Source organism: Hypanus sabinus, chromosome 12 (genome assembly GCF_030144855.1).
Source record: "Hypanus sabinus isolate sHypSab1 chromosome 12, sHypSab1.hap1, whole genome shotgun sequence".
In the NCBI taxonomy this organism is placed as follows: domain Eukaryota; kingdom Metazoa; phylum Chordata; class Chondrichthyes; order Myliobatiformes; family Dasyatidae; genus Hypanus; species Hypanus sabinus.
The window spans coordinates 111,278,177-111,296,925 of record NC_082717.1 but is presented as its reverse complement, the minus strand read 5'-3'; the positions used below and the strand labels follow the sequence as shown (position 1 = coordinate 111,296,925).

The 18,749-nt window shown below is 40.1% G+C and overlaps 1 protein-coding gene across 5 annotated transcripts in view; it reads right to left on the bottom strand.

Moving 5' to 3' along the window:
• wdr27 (WD repeat domain 27) overlaps nt 1–18,749 on the bottom strand; it is a 575,048-nt gene that overhangs the window by 334,764 nt on the left and 221,535 nt on the right. For all 5 annotated transcript variants that reach the window (XM_059986745.1, XM_059986748.1, XM_059986747.1 and 2 more), the window contains exon 23: nt 4,946–5,048. In XM_059986745.1, the coding sequence (XP_059842728.1) occupies nt 4,946–5,048 (103 nt within the window). The remainder of the gene's footprint in view (nt 1–4,945; nt 5,049–18,749) is intronic.

Here is an 18,749-nt window from a genome sequence, read left to right as displayed (position 1 = left end):
GCCTCAGGCCTACTCTTCGTGATTTTTATAAATGACCTGGATGAGAAAGTGGAGGGATGGGTTAGTAAGTTTGCTGATGACACAAAGGTTAGGGGTGTTGTGGATAGTGTGGGGGTCTGTTAGAGGTTACAGCGGGACATTGATAGGATGCAAAACTGGGCTGAGAAGTGGCAGATGGAGAAAAACCTAGATAAGTGTGAGGTGGTTCATTTTGGGAGGTCAAATGTGATGGTAGAATATAGTATTGATGGTAAGACTCTTGGCAGTGTGGAGGATCAGAGGGATCTTGTGGTCCGACTCCACAGGACACTCAAAGCTGGAGCGCAAGGTGACTCTGTGGTTAAGAACACATATGGTGCATTGGCCTTCATCAGCTGTGGGATTGAGTTTAAGAGCCGAGAGGTAATGTTACAGCTATATAGGTTCCTGGTCAGACCCCACTTGGAGTACTGTGCTCAGTTCTGGTCACCTCACTATAGGAAGGATGTGGAAACTTTAGAAAGGGTGCAGAGGAGATTTACAAGGATGTTGCCTGGATTGGGGAGCATGCCTTATGAGATTAGGTTAAGTGAACTAAGTCTTTTCTCCTTGGAGAAACAGAGGATGAGAGATGACCTGATAGTGGTGTATAAGATGAAAAGAGGCATTGATTGTGTGGATAGTCAGAGGCTTTTTTCCCAGGGCTGAAATGGCTAACACAAGAGGGCACAATTTAGGGGTGCTTGGAAATAGGTACAGAGGAGATGTCAGGGGTGACTTTTTATGCAGAGAGTGGTGAGTGTGTGGAATGGGCTACCGGTGACAGTGGTGGAGGCAGATACAATAGGGTCTTTTAAGAGACTCCAAGATAGGTACATGGAGCTTAGAAAAATAGAGGGCTATGGGTAGCCCTTTGTAATTTCTAAAGTAAATGCACATTCGGCACAGCACTGTGGGCTGAAGGGCCTGCATTCTGCAATCAATGTTCTATGTGTCTATGTTTTATTGGAAGACTGCAATCAGTGCACGTCGGTAATAAAATCTCCTCCTCACCAACAATCAACTCAAGCACACCTCAAGGATGTGTGCTTAGCCCACTGTGCTACTGTCTCTACACTCAAGACTGTGAGACTGGGCACAGCTGAAATGCCATCGAAAACTTTCGCTGGCAATACCAACATTGTTGACAGAATCTGAGATGCCAATGATGTTGTAGAGAAGTGAGATAGATAAGCTGCTTAAGTGATGACGCAACAACGTTGCACTCAACATCAGCAAGATGAAGGATTTGAACATAGATTTCAGAGAGAGGAAGTTGGGAGAACAGACAACAGTCCTCATTGAGTGCGTGTGTTAGTTAAGGAAAGGATGAGCAGCTACAAGTTCCTATTTGTCAGTAGTTCGGAGAATCTATTTTGAACCCAACACACTGGTGCCATCACAAAGAGGCCAAGCGATGTCTTTGGAACAGCTGACCCTTCCACCATCAGATATCTGAACTTGCAAACACTATCTCATCATCTATTTATTTTATGGCATACGTCAGTGATAATAAACCTGATAACTGATGATTAATTAGGTTTGTGAATTGACTTGCATATTTGATCATTGATAATATTCCCAACATTTAGACCACAAGAGTTAGGAGCAGAATTAGCCCATTTGGCCCATTGAATCTACTCTGCCATTTCATCATGGCTGATTCAATTTTCTGCTCAGCCCCAATCTCCTGCCTTCTCCCCATATTCCTTCATGTCCTGACCAATCAAGACTCTATCAACCTATGCCTTAAATATACATGAAGACTTGGCCTCCACAGACAAAGAATTCCACAGATTCACCACCCTCTGGCTAAAGAAATTCCTCCTCATCTTTGTTCTAAAAGGACAGTCTTCTATTTTGAGGCTGTGTTCTCTGGTTTTAGACTCTCCCACCATAGGAAACATCCTCTCCACATCCACTGTATCAAGGTCTTTCACCACTTGATAGGTTCAATGAGGACATGCCTCATTCTTCTGAATTCTAGTGGAAACAGGCTCAGAGCCATCAACGCTCTTCATGACAAGCCATTCAATCCTGGAATCATTTTTGTGTATCTCTTTTGAACCCTCTCCATTTTCAGCACATCCTTTCTAAGATTAGGGGCACAAACCTACTCTCAATACTCCAAGTAAGGCCTCACCAGCACATTATAAAGTCTCAACATTACATTCTTGCTTTATATTCTTGTCCTCTTGAAATGAATGCTAACATTGCAGTCACCTTCCACACCACAGACTTAACTTGCAAATTAATCTTTAAGGAATCCTGCACAAAGACTCCAAAGCTCCTTTGCACCTGAGTCTTTTGTATTTTCTCTCCATTTAGAAAATAGTCAACCCTTTCATTTCTTCTATTAAAGTGCATTATTATATACTTCCTGACATTGTATACCATCTGCCATTTCTTTGCCTATTCTCCTAATTTGTCCAAGTCCTTCTGTAGCTCTCTACTTCCTCAAAACTACCTGCTCTTCAATCTATCTTCATAGTGTTCGCAAACTTTGCAACAAAGCCATCAAATTGGTCCCAACACAGATGCCTGTGGAACAGCGATATTCACCAGCAACCAGGCAGAAAAGGCTCCCTTTATTCCTACTCTTTGCCTCCTGCCAATCAGCCACTGCTTTATCCATGCTAGAATCTTTCCTGTAATACAATGGACTTGTAACTTGTTATGCAGCTTTGTGTGTGGCACCTTGTCAAAGGCCTTCTGCAAATCCAGGTCAGCAACATCAACAGATTCTCTTTTGTCTAACCTGCTTATAACTTCAAAGAATTCCAACAGATTTGTCAGGCCTGATTTTCCCTTGAAGTAACCATGCTGACTATGGCCTATTTTATCATGAGCCTCCAAGTACCCTGAGACCTCATCCTTAACAATCGACTCCAACACTGCCCAACCACTAACTGACCTACAATTTCCTTTTGTTCTGCCTCTCTCCCTTCCTGAAGAGTGGAGATACATGTTATGGTAATTTCACACACTTTGTGCTTCGACACCTGGAACTTCCACCATACTGCTAGTGTCTTCCACAGTGACGACTGATGCAAAATATTTATTCAGTTCATCTGCCATTTTCTTCTCCCCCATTACCACCCCTCCAGCATCATTTTTCAACGGTCTAATATCCAGTCTCACCTGTCTTTTAAACTTTATGTATCTGAAGAAATGTTTGCTATCCTCTTTCATACCTTTGGCTAGATAGCTTTTCATATTCCATCTTTACCTTTTTAGACTTTTTTAGTTGCCTTCTGTTGGTTTTTAAAAGCTTCCCAATCCTCCAACTTCCCTTTATTTTTTGCTCTATTATATGCCCTCTTTTTGGCTTTTCTGTTGGCTTTAACTTCTCTTGTTAGCCATGGTTATATCATCTTTCCTTTTTAAAACTCCGTTTTCCTAGGGATGTATATACATCCTGTGCCTTCCAAATTGCTTCTAGAAATTCCAGCCATTGCAGCTCTGCTGTCATCCCTGCCAGTGTTCTTTTCCAATCATTTCTGGCCAACTCCTCTTTCATTTGTTCTGTAATTCTTTTTTTATTCCACTGAAATACAGATAGACCTGACTTTAGTCTCTCCTTAAATTTCAGGGTGAATTTGATTATATCGTGATCATTTTCCCCTAATGGTCCTTTTACCTTAAGCTCATTAATCAATTCTGGTTCATTGCACAACACCCAATCCAGAATAGCTGATCCTCTAGTGGGCTCAACCACAAGCTGCTCAAAAAGCCATCTCGTAGGCAGTCTAGAAATTCCCCCTCTGGAATCCAGCACCAACTTGATTTTCCTGCATACTGAAATCCCCCATGACTCTTGTAACATTGCCCTTCTGACATGCATTTTCTATCTCCTGTTGCAATTTGTAGGTCATGTTCTTACTATTGTTTGGGGGGGGGGGGTGTCTGTACACAACTGATGTCAGGGTTTTTTTAACTTTACTGTTCCTTAACTGTACCCACAATGATTCAACTCCTTCTGACTCTATGTCACCTCTTTCTAATGATTCAATTAATTTTTTAACTAACAGAGCAACACTGCCCCATCTACCTTCCTGCCTATCCTTTCAATACAATGTGCAACCTTGGTCATTAAGCTCCCAGCTATAATCTTTCAGCCATGATTTAGTGATGCCTGGTGACAATTCTAGTTCATTCACGATGCTTCTACAATCTCCTACTTTGTCCAGCAATTCAGTACAGTCTGACCTCTAGAAAACAGGCCGTGATTAAGATTGCCCTTTATCCCCCCGGCACTTCCACCTGCCTAGCACTGGTGCTTTGAATCATGTCCCAGTAAAAACTGCTCCAGGGATTTGTGAATTAATGGCAGCAAATTGGGCCATTCAGCACATTTAGTATTAACACCATGAGCCTTTCGACTAGCTATTTTTATTTAAATTATAGAAATTGTTGCTGATACATTTTGATGACAGATCACCTTTATTCACTATATACATTTACATTAACTGGGAATTTGCTGCAGTATGTTGGTCAGGGTGTGATATGCAACAAAAAAATAACAGTGGTCAATAATTATAAAGAATTATATAAAACTAAAGTTAGAGGTTAAATTCCAGATTAAATGAAATGTACATAAATACATAAATATCAGCATTAATTTACAATGTAAACATGCTTTAAAGTGTTTACATTACTGTGCAGTGACATGGGTTTAGATAAGGGTTCAATTAATTTTGGGATGGCTAAGTAAAATGGTTGATCAGATTAACTGCCTGGGTAGAAGAAACTTCTATATATAAAACAAATTCAATGTGCTTCATTACTTAGAAGATTATATAAATTTAATTTTCTTTGTGATCTGCTTGGTTCCTCTCAGAATCAATAGCTCACACCATTGTAGTCTGCATTTTGCTAAAAGATTATGAGGTAAAGCATTCATCTCCAATTCAAAAAGTATACTTACACATTTATCTTCAGATCCTGTAGCTAAAAATCTCCCACAGGGACTCAGGGCAATGCCACAGTGTTGGCAACGGTTTTGGTGTCCTTCATATCGGCGCACAGCTCTAAAGGAACATCACATTGTGAGTTCAAAGAATTATTTTTATTTAGACACAGGACCAATCTGTGCTGCTCTTTTAAAGCAAACAGACATACAAACTACCACCTAGCTAAATACTAGATTTACAATCGTGCAAGCTTTAATCCCTCTGGAATTCTTTTCAAATCCTTGAAACAAAAGTGCCTGCAGTTTCTATAGCATCCTGCTCACAGCAGCTCAACCACAAGCTCATTCGAGGCTACCTGGCATCTGGGGCACCTGTTCAGCAAGACACAGCTTTAAAACACCTTTACCCAACCCATCCCTAGATGCCCTCATACAACAAACAAGCTCAGCAGAATATTACAATGCAGAGGCTATAGAGGAATTTTAGGAAGATAGACCAGGACTGGATAATGTCAACAGTGAAGCAAGATTAAATGAGCTGATTTTTTTAAAACAGAGGTGGCTGTGAGGGAAAATGTGCAATACTGTACTGTTCAACAGGTTGGCAGTAGAGGCATTAGGTTATAGGTCTGGTCTCACTGAAGGTATTTGTTATTAATTCTCATGTGACCAGACTCAAGAACAGTTTCTTCCCCATTGTAATCACACTTCTGAACCAATCACTTTTCAAATCCCCTTGACAGTGGCATTGCCACATTCTGGAACCCTTAATTCTAACTTTTCTCTTAGGACCTTTCAGCATTTCTTTTGCATTGCCTCATTCTTTACAACTGTACTTTGCACCTTTCCATTATTTTTGCACTTGTCACTGTATATATCACCATAGTTATTACAACCAAATACACCATTTACACTGTGACCTTCACACAAAGCAAGGAATTTCATCACACCTTGATGTAAACTAATCTAAATCTGTCAGGCTATTACCTTACATTCTGTTTTAGTTTCAAAAAGCATCCATTTTAATGAACATTATAGAAAATTAAAAGTAATTGCCTGGTGTGGCAGGGCCACAGCACAGGATCAGAAAAAGTTACAGAAAGTTATAAATGCAGTCAGCTTCATCATAGGCACTAGCCTCCCCAGTATCAAGGACAGTTTCGAAAGGTGATCTGCCAGACAATGCTGAGGATGTTCTACGAGTCTGTGGTGGCCAGTGCTATCATGTTTGCTGTTGTGTGCTGGGGTGGCAGGCTGAGGGTAGCAGACACCAACAGAATCAACAAACTCATTCGTAAGGCCAGTGATGTTGTGGGGGTGGAACTGGATTCTCTGACGGTGGTGTCTGAAAAGAGGATGCTGTCCAAGTTGCATGCCATCTTGGACAATGACTCCCATCCACTCCATAATGTACTGGTTAGGCACAGGAGTACATTCAGCCAGAGACTCATTCCACCAAGATGCAACACTGAGATTCATAGGAAGTCATTCCTGCCTGTGGCCATCAAACTTTACAACTCCTCCCTCGGAGTGTCAGACACACTGAGCCAATCGGCTGGTCCTGGACTTATTTCCATTTGGCATAATTTATCTATTATTATTTAATTATTTATGGTTTTATATTGCTATATTTCTATACTATTCTTGGTTGGTGTAACTGTAACAAAACCCAATTTCCCTCGGGATCGATAAAATATGTCTGACTGTCTGTCTCAATTAGATACAGTGCCTATCAAAAGTACTCACCCACCCTCTTGGAAGTTTTCACGTTTTATTGTTTTACAACATTAAATCACAGTGGATTTAATTTGGTTTTCTTGACACTCATCAACAGAAAAGACTCTTTGTGGCAAAGTGAAAACAAATTTCTACAAATTGGTCTAAATTTATTACAATCATTAAACACAAAATAATTGATTGCATAATTACTCAGCACCTTCAAGTCAGTATTTAGTGGATGCACCTTTGGCAGCAATTACAGCCTTGAGTCGCTGTGAATAGGTCTCTATCAGCTTTGCACATCTAAACACTGCAATTTTTCCCCATTCTTCTTTACAAAACTGCTCAAGCTCTGTCAGATTGCATGGGGATCATGAGTGAACAACTCTTTCCAAGTCCAGCCACAAATTCTCAATTGGATTGAGGTCTGGACTCTGACTTGGCCACTCCAGGACATTAACTTTGTTGTTAAGCCATTCCTTGTAGCTTTGGCTATATCCTAGGGCCATTGTCTTGCTAGAAAACAAATCTCCCAAGTTGCAGTTCTCTTGCAGACGGCATCAGGTTTTCCTCCAGGATTTCCCTATATTTTTCTGCATTCATTTTACCCTCTACCTTCACAAGCTTTCCAGGGAGGGCTGCAGTGAAGCATCCCCACAGCATGATGCAGCCACCACCATGCTTCACAGTAGGGATGGTGTGTTTTTGATGATGTGCGGTGTTTGGCTTATGCTGAACATAGCATTCAGTCTGACAACCAAAAAGTTCAATTTTGGTTTCATCAGACCATAGAACCTTCTTCCAGCTGACTTCAAAGTCTCCCACGTGCTTTTTGGCAAACTCTAGCTGAGATTTCATGTGAGATTTTTTTCCCAAACGGTAGCTTTCTCTTTGCCACTCTGCCATAAACTTGCGACTGGTGAAGCACCCAGACAACAGTTGTTGAATGTAGAGTCTCTCCATCTCAACCAGTGACACTTGTAACTCCTCCAGAGTTGTCATGGGTCTCTTGGTGGCCTCTCTCACTAGTCCCCTTCTTGCATGGTCGCTCAATTTTTGAGAGTGGCCTGTTCTAGGCAGATTTACAGCTGTGCCATATTCTTTCCATTTCTTGATTGTTGACAAGTGTTCTTTTGTCTTCGTGGTGTAGTTTTTGCAGGATACTGACTCCCCAGCAGTTGGACCTTCCAGATACAAGTGTATTTTTACTACAATCAACTGAAACACCTCAACTGCACACAGTGATTCTCATTTAACTATGTGCCCTCTAAAACCAATGGACTGCACCAGCGATAATTTGGTTTGTCATATTAAAGGGGCTTAATACTTATGAAAATCAATTTTGTGTTTTAGATTTATAATTATTTTACATTTGTAATTAATTTAGATCACTTTGTAGAGATCTGTCTTCAATTTGTCACAAAGTGTCTTTTTGCTGTTGATCAGTGTCAAAAAAGCCAAATTAAATCTACTGTGATTAAATGTTGTAAAACAATAAAACATGAAAACATTAAACGGGGCTGAATTCTTTTTGTAGGCACTGTGTATATATATTTTCCTTCTTCTTACCCCTTATGGGTGGTGTTTATTTGTATTTTTCCCTCAATCTCAAGTCCTCTTCCAGAGGCCTGGGAGTTTGAGGATTTGGTGTAAGATCCTTGCTATTGCTAGTAGTGCACTCTTCTGGACCAAGTTCTCAGATGTGGCTCCTCTGGCTTTAATGTTCCACATCCTTTCTATCTGCTCTTTCAAACCCTGATATTTCTCCAGCTTCTCATATTCTTTCCTCCTAATGTTGCTGTCATTCAGGATTGCCATATCTATTGCTATTGCTTTCTTCTGTTCCTCGTTCAGTATTACTATGTCTGGTTGGTTGACCAGTACCTGCTTATCAGTCTGTATTTGGAAGTCCCACAGGAACATAGCTCTGTAATTCTCCACTACCTTCTCAGGCGTTTCCCATTTGACCTTAGGAGTGTCCAATCCATACTCAGTGCAGATATTCCTGTACACAATTCCTGCAACTTGGTTGTACCATTCAGTGTATGCTGTCCCTGCCTGCATCTTGCACCCTGTTACTGTGTGTTGGATGGTTTCAGTGGATTCCCTGCACAGTCTGCATCTTGCCTGGTGTGACAGGCCCTGCTTCTATTGCTCGTGCGCTCAGCACCTGTTCTTGTGCAGCCATAAGCAGCACCTCTGTGCTGTCGCCCAGACCTGCCATTTCCAGCCATTGGTAGAACTTTCTTACGTCAGCCACCACTAATAATATCTGGCAATGGCACATCCTGTGTAGTGGCTTGTCCTGCCGTGGCCTTTGGCTCTGTTTCACCCACTTCCATTTCCATATCCAAGGTTGCCAGAGATATTCTGCTAGCAGGTATCCCTAGGGGCCATCTTCCTGACACGCTCATGGATGTTACACAAGTATTTGTAGCTGTCCTGTACATCTGGTATGTGGCCTTCTGGTAACTCGACTCCTTCAGTCTTGATGAGTTTGCTCTTTTCACTACCATCTGGCTGCACTTTCCAGTCCAAATGACATTTCGATGTCTCTGCTGTACACCCTTGTCAGGTGGATTAGTGAGTCAATGTCTCACTATACCAGGAACTTCAGAGACTGACACCAGGAACTGTCCGGTCTCCGCAGCGCAAGAGTCTAGGTTTCAGGTCCCAGTGGTGGCAGCCCAATAGAGGTCTGGGGCTGGACCCGTCACACTTACACTACATCTGCCCACATAAACCTCTGGATCAGAGAGAAAAGAGCAAGAAAGGTCATGCCTGCTCAGACATTCCCTGGATTAAAAAGGTCTGTGCCAATTGTTGGGGAACTAGGACCATCTGGCAAGAAATTAGTACCAGTACAAACCATAAATGGCTGAGACTGGATATATATATATATAAATTAATACATAGAATTAATCTCTTTCATGCTATTATTCATGCTACCTATCATTGAATTCACACCATAGGAAGGATGTGAAGACTTGAGAGGATTCAGGATGTTTACCATGATGGGGCCTGGATTAGATGTTATGAGCTATAAGGAGAGATTGGATGAACCTGGCTTGTTTTCTCTAGATTGGGGGAAGCCAAGGAAGAGACCTGATACATGTTTATAGGGCTATGAGAGGGAGAAATAGAATAAACACCCAGTATACTTTTCTCAGAGCTGAAACGCCTAATACCAGAGGACATGCATTTAAGGTCAAAGGAGATGTGTGGGGCGCATGTTTTTTTTAATAAACGCAGACTGTAGTGGGTGCCTGGAATGCGCTTCCAAGGGAGGTGGTGGAGGCAAATACAATCGAGGCATTTAGATAGGCACATGAATCCGCAGAGAATAGAAGGATATGGACATTGCGTAGGCAGAAGGGATTAGTTAAGCATTTAATCACTAGTTTAATTAGTTTGGCACAACATCCTGTGCATACTGTTCTCTGTTCGATTCCCATTTCATCTATCATGACCTCAGGATATCTGATAACCTTTATAAACAATTTAAATTCAAATTTTATGTTAATATATGGAGGGTTAAAATCTGACCAGAAATCTTACACTGTATTAAACTGACGTCCGAATGAGGATGAATACAGTTTTTTGTTATATCTTAAAACAATGAATATGAAGTCACCATTTTACACTCTGTTGCATACTGCATTCCAAATTAATGATATAATAATTTGAACTGATAGCATTGCTGTATTAAGAAGTTCATGACCATTGATATAAATGGTGTAGGCAGAATTTTGCAGAAGAAAAATTCACATTCCCATATCATGACGGCAACATTACAACTTTTTCCAATCCTTTCATTGACTTTAAAATTGGAAATACTACAATAGAATACTAATTTAAAAAATAATTTATGTCCAATAAATAAAATCTGTGTTTACTGTGAGTCATAAGTGACAGAGATCCCCACCCAGTGCTACGGTTGACTGTGGTTCTCGAGACATCTGTCATATCAGTCTATCTGCCAAAATTTATTCTCAATACAAAGGCAGGGCTGTCTTTAATGTAATAAACAGATGCTATATTTGGATATTCTGTCATGTAAACTTTGGTCAGTGTGGTGAACTATGTGTCTGTCTGGACACGCCCCCTGCTGACTGCTCCTGTGGCTCCTCCCACAGGCCCCTGCATAAAGGCGATCTGAGGCCTGACGCTCGGCCTCAGTCTCCAGGACATAGTATGATGGACACTCACTCCTGGTTCCTTCTTCCAGTCAATAAAAGCCGATATCTCGCCTTACGTCTCAGTGTGAGTTATTGATGGTGCATCAGTCAGGCAATGGGGTAGTTATTTAGAACATGATTAATAAAATGGCTGATTTTGCAACATCAAGGGTTTAAAGTGTTTATCCTACAAGGTGATAGTCAACCAAGGTTTTCCAGAGGAATCATTCCCTACATGTCTTCCTAGTACACTCATCCCTCCCTATTGATCTTCCTCCTAGAACTTAACAGAAGAAGTTTTACACCTGCCCTATACCCTCCCTCACCCCCATTCAGGGCCCCAACAATCATTTCCAGTGTGGAGACACTTCACTTGCAAGACTGTTAGGGTACTACTGTATCCAGTGCTCTCAGTGAGCACATAATGGATGATCTAATCTGGACCCACAACACCTCATCACTAGTCAAGGAGGAACAGTAGCTTCTACACTGATGAGATTCAGGAGTACAGGGCTCGTCAACGTTCTAACAACTATCTACAGTAGCACCATCGAAAGTGTCCTGTCTGGCATTATTGTGTGATATGGAAGCTGAAAGGCATCGTACTGCACCCCCACAAAGGACTGTAAAACCACTGAGAGGATCGCTGGGCTCTCTCTCCCCACTATTTGACATTTCTCAGGAGTATTGCAGACAAAGGCCCAAAGCATTGTTGAGGATTCCCTTCCAAAGATCCCACAATCTCTTTAACCACTACTATCAAGGAGCTGGCACAGGAACATCAGGACTAGGACTACCAGACTGGGTAACAGCTTCTTCCTTCAGTCTGTGCCACCACCAAGGTCTCATCACTTCCTCAACGAGCTCTTTACCATTCACCTGTGCTACACAAATTTTCAATTATATTTTTATTAACTTACCTATAGTATAATATTTTAGATTATGTGCTGTATGTGATGCATGTATTGGTGGTCTGAAGGAACATTGTTTCATTTAGTTGTGCACCTGTACAGTCCAATGACAATAAATTTGATTTTGATTCATTAGCACTGGATAGAGAAGGATCATGTCAACAACCGAACCCACAAAGTACAGATGCTGGTACTAACTATAAGGTGAGACAGAATTCATTTGCAGGTCGTTCCATGACCATGTTTGTTCTTGGCAAATTTTGCCATTGCCTTCTTCTGTGCAGTGTCTTTACAAGATTGGTGATCCCAGCCATTATAAATACTCTTCAGAGATTGTCTGCCCGGTGTCACGACTTGTGATATGCATCAGCTGTTCATACGACCATCCTTCACCTGTTCCCATGGCTTCACATAATCTTGATCGAGAGGGCTAAGCAGATGTTGCACCTTGGCCAGGACAAAAATTGTAGCATGGGCTCTTGTTTACTGAGCGATGATCCTGATCTGCTGAAGATCAGCTGAATTCAATGTTTTAAGAGAAGATAGGGTAAACACAAAGATGACTGCTTAAGCACTTTTTCGTGTGAATCTCATTTGCATTCTGTTATCATTCTAAACTAAATCAACAATGCAATGGGATGGCCAGTAAGTATTTATGTTCTTCCTCCTGACTGCTAGCTGGATATTGTTAAAAGGATTGATGGCTTGAGCTTAAGATGATTAGAAGATAGGTACAGGCCAGTCAAATCAGGTCATAATGAGCATAAGATAATCTTTCCATTTGATACACTAAATTTGAATTCAAATTAAAAGCAATAAGGATTCTACTTCTGAATAATATGATGAAAGGTGTTATGAAATGTGACTACTACATGTCTATCCTCAATAGATTTTGCCTTTGTACATAGAGATGTGAAGCAAGCAAGACTATGAAGTGGCAGGCATGGCTACAGATGGCCTGAGATCTTGATATCCAATGACAATGCATAAAGAAAGATGTGCAATGCTTTGGCAATCTTTCATGTCACTGTCAGGATGTTCAAAAATACTACCATCACAAATACTTGAACTCAGTTAGATCAGAATATAGAGGGAACAGAACTCTCCATGCTTTCAGCACCCAAGGTCAAATACTCGCCAACTAGGTCCAGCATGGTCAGAAACAAAGCAAACGGGTCAATTACTCCATAGCTACGTCCAGAATGGTCAGAAACAGAGCAAACTGGTCAAATATTCCCTGACTAGTTCCAGCATGGTCAGAAACAGAGTAAATCGGTTAATTACTCCCCGACTAGGTTCAGCATGGTCAGAAACAGAGAACACCAGTCAAATACTGCCTGACTAGGTCCAGCATGGTCTGAAACAGAGCAAACCGGTCAAATACTACATGACTAAGTCCAGCATGGTCAGAAACAGAGTAAATTGGTTAATTACTCCCCGATTAGGTTCAGCATGGTCAGAAAAAGAGCAAACCAGTCAATTACTCCCCGACTAGGTCCCTTTGGGTCAGAAACAGAGTAAACCAGCCTTGATTCTGTTCTAATTTCCTATCCCAGTACATTATATTTTCTGCAAAGCCTTCTGTGGCTTCTCCAAAAACAACCATCAATTACTATTAGATCCATGGATTACACCTTCTCAAACAAAACCGCTTAGTTCAAGCAAACAGAGGAGAATTTCATCACATCAGTCTAGCCTGCATTTAATCCAGATTACATAACTGGAAGGTCAATCTGCCCTAAAGTATCATGCAATGTCTGCTTTTCATTCCATTTTACCCTCTCTCCAAGTACATACTGGGAAATTTTCTTCACTAATGGCACCATAGAAAACTTTTGAAATTACTCATTTTGGATGGCATATTAAAACTACATATAATTTATTAACAATCATATTTAACCTATTAAACTGCTCACAATCTCATGCAAAAATAGCAGATCTTCGAACATAACAGCCACCAAATCGCATTCTGCGAACACTATCCTCCCCAGAATGACAAATTCATTTGAACCACAACCAACAGCTTCAAAAGAAATTTGTTCTTTCTTTGAAATTTGCAAGCAATGACACACAGCAAGAACCCACAGAACTGGTAAAAGGAAAACAAGTCATCGTTTCCGAACAATGCTGCATTAACTTGATGATCTCTCGCCAAGCCTACCCAGAGGAAAGTTGGCTGAGAAGAGTTTAGTTTTTCCAAAACTGTAACAACAATCACCAAATTTAAGTTGCTTTGTCAGAACTTAACAACTGTATTGTACTTTTAGCTCTATTTCAACTTGTTTGAAACAAAAACAGTGCAGAGTTGAGCAAAGAATATAATGAAATTAACTGGTGTCCAGTTGTTATTAAGAAGTTATTTCATTCCTTTGTAAAACATTATTCTGAAAAAATTTTGAAGACACAGAAGATTTAAGTATTTATCTTTTATGTAGTTGGTGCCAGTTTATAGGTTGGAAATTGTCAAGAATAGAAGAAATACAACATATTCTCTAATTGATGGATGAGACAAATATCCTGATTGAGAAGTTGCAAAACCTGGGCCTCTGTACCTCCTTCTGCAACTGGATTCTCGACTTCCTAACTGGAAGGCCACAATCTGTGCGGATTGGTGATAACATCTCCTCCTCACTGACAATCAACACTGGTGCACCTCAGGGAAGTGTAGACAATACAATCATTGTTGGTAGAATCTCAGGTGGTGACAAGTGGGCGTACAGGAGTGAGATATGTCAACTAATGCAGTGGTGCCACAGCAACAACCTGGCACTCAATGTCAGTAAGACGAAAGAGCTGATTGTGGACTTCCGGAAAGGGTAAGACGAAGCAGCACATACCAATTCTCATAGAGGGATCAGAAGTGGAATGAGTGAAGAGTTTCAAGTTCCTGGGTATCACAATCTCTGAGGATCTAACCTGGTCTCAACATATCGATGCAGTTATAAAGAAGGCAAGACAGTGACTATACTTTATTAGGAGTTTGAAGAGATTTGGTATGTCAACAAGTACACTCAAAAACTTCTATAGATGCACTGTGGAGAGCATTCTGATAGGCTACATCACTGTCTGGTATGTAGGGGCTATTGGACAGGACCGAAAGAAGCTGCAGAAGGTTGTAAATTTAGTCAATTCCATTTTGGGTACTAGCCTACAAGGTACCCTGGAAATCTTCAAGGAGAGGTGTCTCAGAAAGGCAACGTCCATTATTAAGGGCTTCAACACCCAGGGCATGCTCTTTTCTCATTGTTACAACCAAGTAGGAAGTACAGAAGCCTGAGGGCACATGTTCAGTGATTCAGAAACAGGTTCTTTCCCTCTGCCATCTGATTCCTAAGTGGACATTGAACCCCTGGACACTACCTCATTTTTTAAAAATATATTATTTCTGTTTTTTGCATGATTTTTAATCTATTCAATATACTTATACTGTAATTGATTTACTTACTTATTTATTATTATTTTTATTTTATTTATTTCTTTTTTCTATGTTATGTAATGCATTGAACTGCTGCTGTTAGGTTAAAAAATTTCACATCAGCTGCAGGTGATAATAAACCCGATTCTGATATTGATCTCCCAGGAGATCTATACTTGATCTATGGCATATTCCCATTTTTGTTCTCTATATGCACTTATTAAATTTTGATATATATTTATTATAATTTACAGGGGAATTTAAAACAATGGGCTTAGTGGATGACATGATATGGTAGTTAGCACTGATGTCTTCACCCAGACTTCAATCCTGACCTCAGGTGTTGCTCTCCCCATTGACCAGATAGGTTTCAAGACAGAGGTTAGCTTTATTTATCGCATGCACATCAAACATTAATGCATACAGTGAAGTGTTTCATTTGCGTCAATGACCAACACGGTGGAAGGATATGCCGTGGGCAGCCCGCAAGCGTCACCATGCTTCTGGTTCCAACATAGCATACTCACAACTTACCAAACCTAACTGCACCTCTTTTTCAAATGTGGGAGGAAATGGGAGCACATAGAGGAAAACCACATGGTCAAGGGGAGAATGTACAAACTCCTTATAGGAATTGAACCCCAAGATTCTGATCATTAGTGCTGAAAAGCGTGACACGAGCCACTACACAACCATGCTGCCCTACTGCTGAATTCTTTACATTCCAAATACAGACTCAGTATAGATACAGTATGAGACATAAAGAACTAATGGGTCTATGAAAGAGAATAAGTTGCAGGGCTACAGGAAAATACCAAGAGAATGTAGTTGATGGGATGAGATTGATCTGCTGGGAGCCAACATGGGCACAACAGGCCAAAAGGGCTTCTTTTGAGTTCTAATAACCTTGCCTTATTTTGTAATAAAGGGTTGCACATTTAAGAGAGAGATGAAGAGAAAATTGTTCTCAATGCATTGGGAACCTTTGGAATTTTCTACTGACAAAAATCTGTGATGCTGAGTCACTGCATATTCCCAAGGCTGAGTTTAATTTTTAGTCAAAGACAAAATCAAAGTATGTATATGCTACCTTATATTACCTTGAGATTCATTTACTCACAGGCTTTACAGGAAAATAAAGAAATACAATAAAAATTACAAAAATTATACATAAACAAAAAAATGACAAACAGCCAATGTGCAAAGGAAGTCTGAGGGAATCAATGATTACAGAGAACAGCAGAAGTAAAGCCAAGATCAGATCAGACATGATCTTATTGAAGAGTGTAGCATGTTCAAGGGACTCCTCTGGTATATTTTAAAGCAATTTTAATACTTCTGGTTGTCCTGAGGTTAGGAAAGGCTTAACTGTAATGTGTGCTTGGTAATGATTTGGAAAATTCTATTGGCTTTTGGATCTCTGGACAGCTATGGATTAACACTTTCAAAGTACTATATAGCCAAGACTTTTGCACAATACTGGATATGTCACCATATACAACCCAGAGATACATTTTCTTGCGGGAATACTCAGTAAGTCCAAGAATCATAAAAGATTCAGTGAAAGACCACACCCAACAGGATGGACAAGCAACCAATGTGCAATGTGCAAAGACAACACACTATGCAAATACAACAAAAAGATAAATAATACTAATAATAAGTAAGAAATAAACATTGAGAACGTGAGAATGTTCTTGCAAATGTGGAAGATCCAAATAATGTTTAAACACAGTGCAGATTCAGATAAAAAGGAAACACTGCAATGCACCATAAAAGGATTTGTGGTGACCACAGTTTGTGATGCTGAAGTGGATGGCATGGTATTTTAACACAACCCCTTGACTTTGCCTGAAATTTAAGGATTAGGAAAGAGAACAAATGGGCAGTCTAAAATCTCAGACTGTTCCTATTGCGTAGTTATTCAATGACAGCTACAAAAGAAACACTTATTTTATATTTTTCAACCCTGCATTTAAGTTGGCATTTAGCTTGGTTCAGCTGGGGCAAATCAGTCTGTAGCAATGCTGCCCTGCCACCTGTAATACTCCTGGCAATTCTTTAAAGACACCTATCAAAGTAAACAAAGCTGGCTGTTGCAGACTCTTCATCTACATAAATTCATCTCTCATTACATAGATAATATGATCAACACAGGGCAAGCGGTGGGGTGAATGCAACACGCTTGTTCCCATAGTAACAAATGTATTTCATTGATCCACATTGTTTCATTCCAGTTTGCATCATAATCACAAATTAAACTCATGGCATGAAGTTATGCCTGCTATATAACAGAATAAGGAGGCTCAATTGGTGATTTACTGCCTTAACAAGAAAATTAAACTTGGAGGGTTTTGAAAGGGAACAAAGTTTACACTTAGGTCATAAATGTTGAATGAACAGTGAGACTTGATGAAGGGTCAGCAGCTTACTTCCATCAATAGATGCTGCCTGACTTGCTGAGTTCCTCCAGCTCTTTGTGTGTGTTGCCCAATGTTGAATGCTCGGTGGTGTTCTCCATTTCATTTAGAATTGAAATTATGGTCGTATTTCTATCAATAGTAAGTTGATGACACCAGTTTATTGGTATTTCCTACTTTATATCTGTCTCTTTTTCACCTCTCCATTAATACAATTTTCCTTTCTTTATTGATATTCATGCAAATAAATTTGACTGAATCAAATTTAATGCTTCAAGTTAATAAAGTGTCGGAGTTTTGATGACAGATCTTTGCTCTAAAATCAAAACTCTTCTTTAAACTTTCCATACATAAATTGGTTTATTATTGTTGCATGCACATGGTCCATTCAGATCATTTCATTAAAACAGTGCATTGAGGTAGTACAATCTAAAACAATAGTAGAGAATAAAATAATTACAGTAAGTGCAATACAGATAAACAATAAGGGGCAAGATAGATTGTGAGGTCAAGAGTCCATCTTATCATATTTAATAGTCTTATAACAGTGGGGTGGAAGCTGTCCTTGAGCTTGGTGGTACATGCTGTCGGGCTCTTGCATCATCTGTCCAGTGAGAATGTGGGGTTTTTGATTATGTTGGCTGCTTTACCAAGGCTGCAAAAAACGTAGACAGAATTGCCATACCCAACATTTTTCTACAATTTTCAAATTTCCATGAACTGCAGTATTTTGCTTTTTGACTGAATTTCTATCTCACAGATTCCTGCCCTTTGCAAAACTTACCTATCTTTAACCTGGAGATTCTACGAAGGCACAATAATTCATACTACCAGCTTACTGCGGGGGGGGTGGGGTGTGTGTGTGTGTGTGTGTGTGTGTATACACACACACTACTGGACACACAGCACCTATAAGAAGAATTCACCTCCCCTTACAACAGTAAGTCATGGTGGATTTAATTTGGCTTTCTTGATCAACAGGAAAAAGAATCTTCCATGTCAAAGTGAAACCAGATTTCTACAAAGTGATCTAAATTAATTACAAATATAAAACCCAAAATAATTGATTGCATAAGTATTCACCCCAACCCCCCACTTACTATGACACACCAAATCATCACTGGTGCTGCCAACTGGATTTAGAAGTTACATAATTAGTTAAATGGAGATCACTGT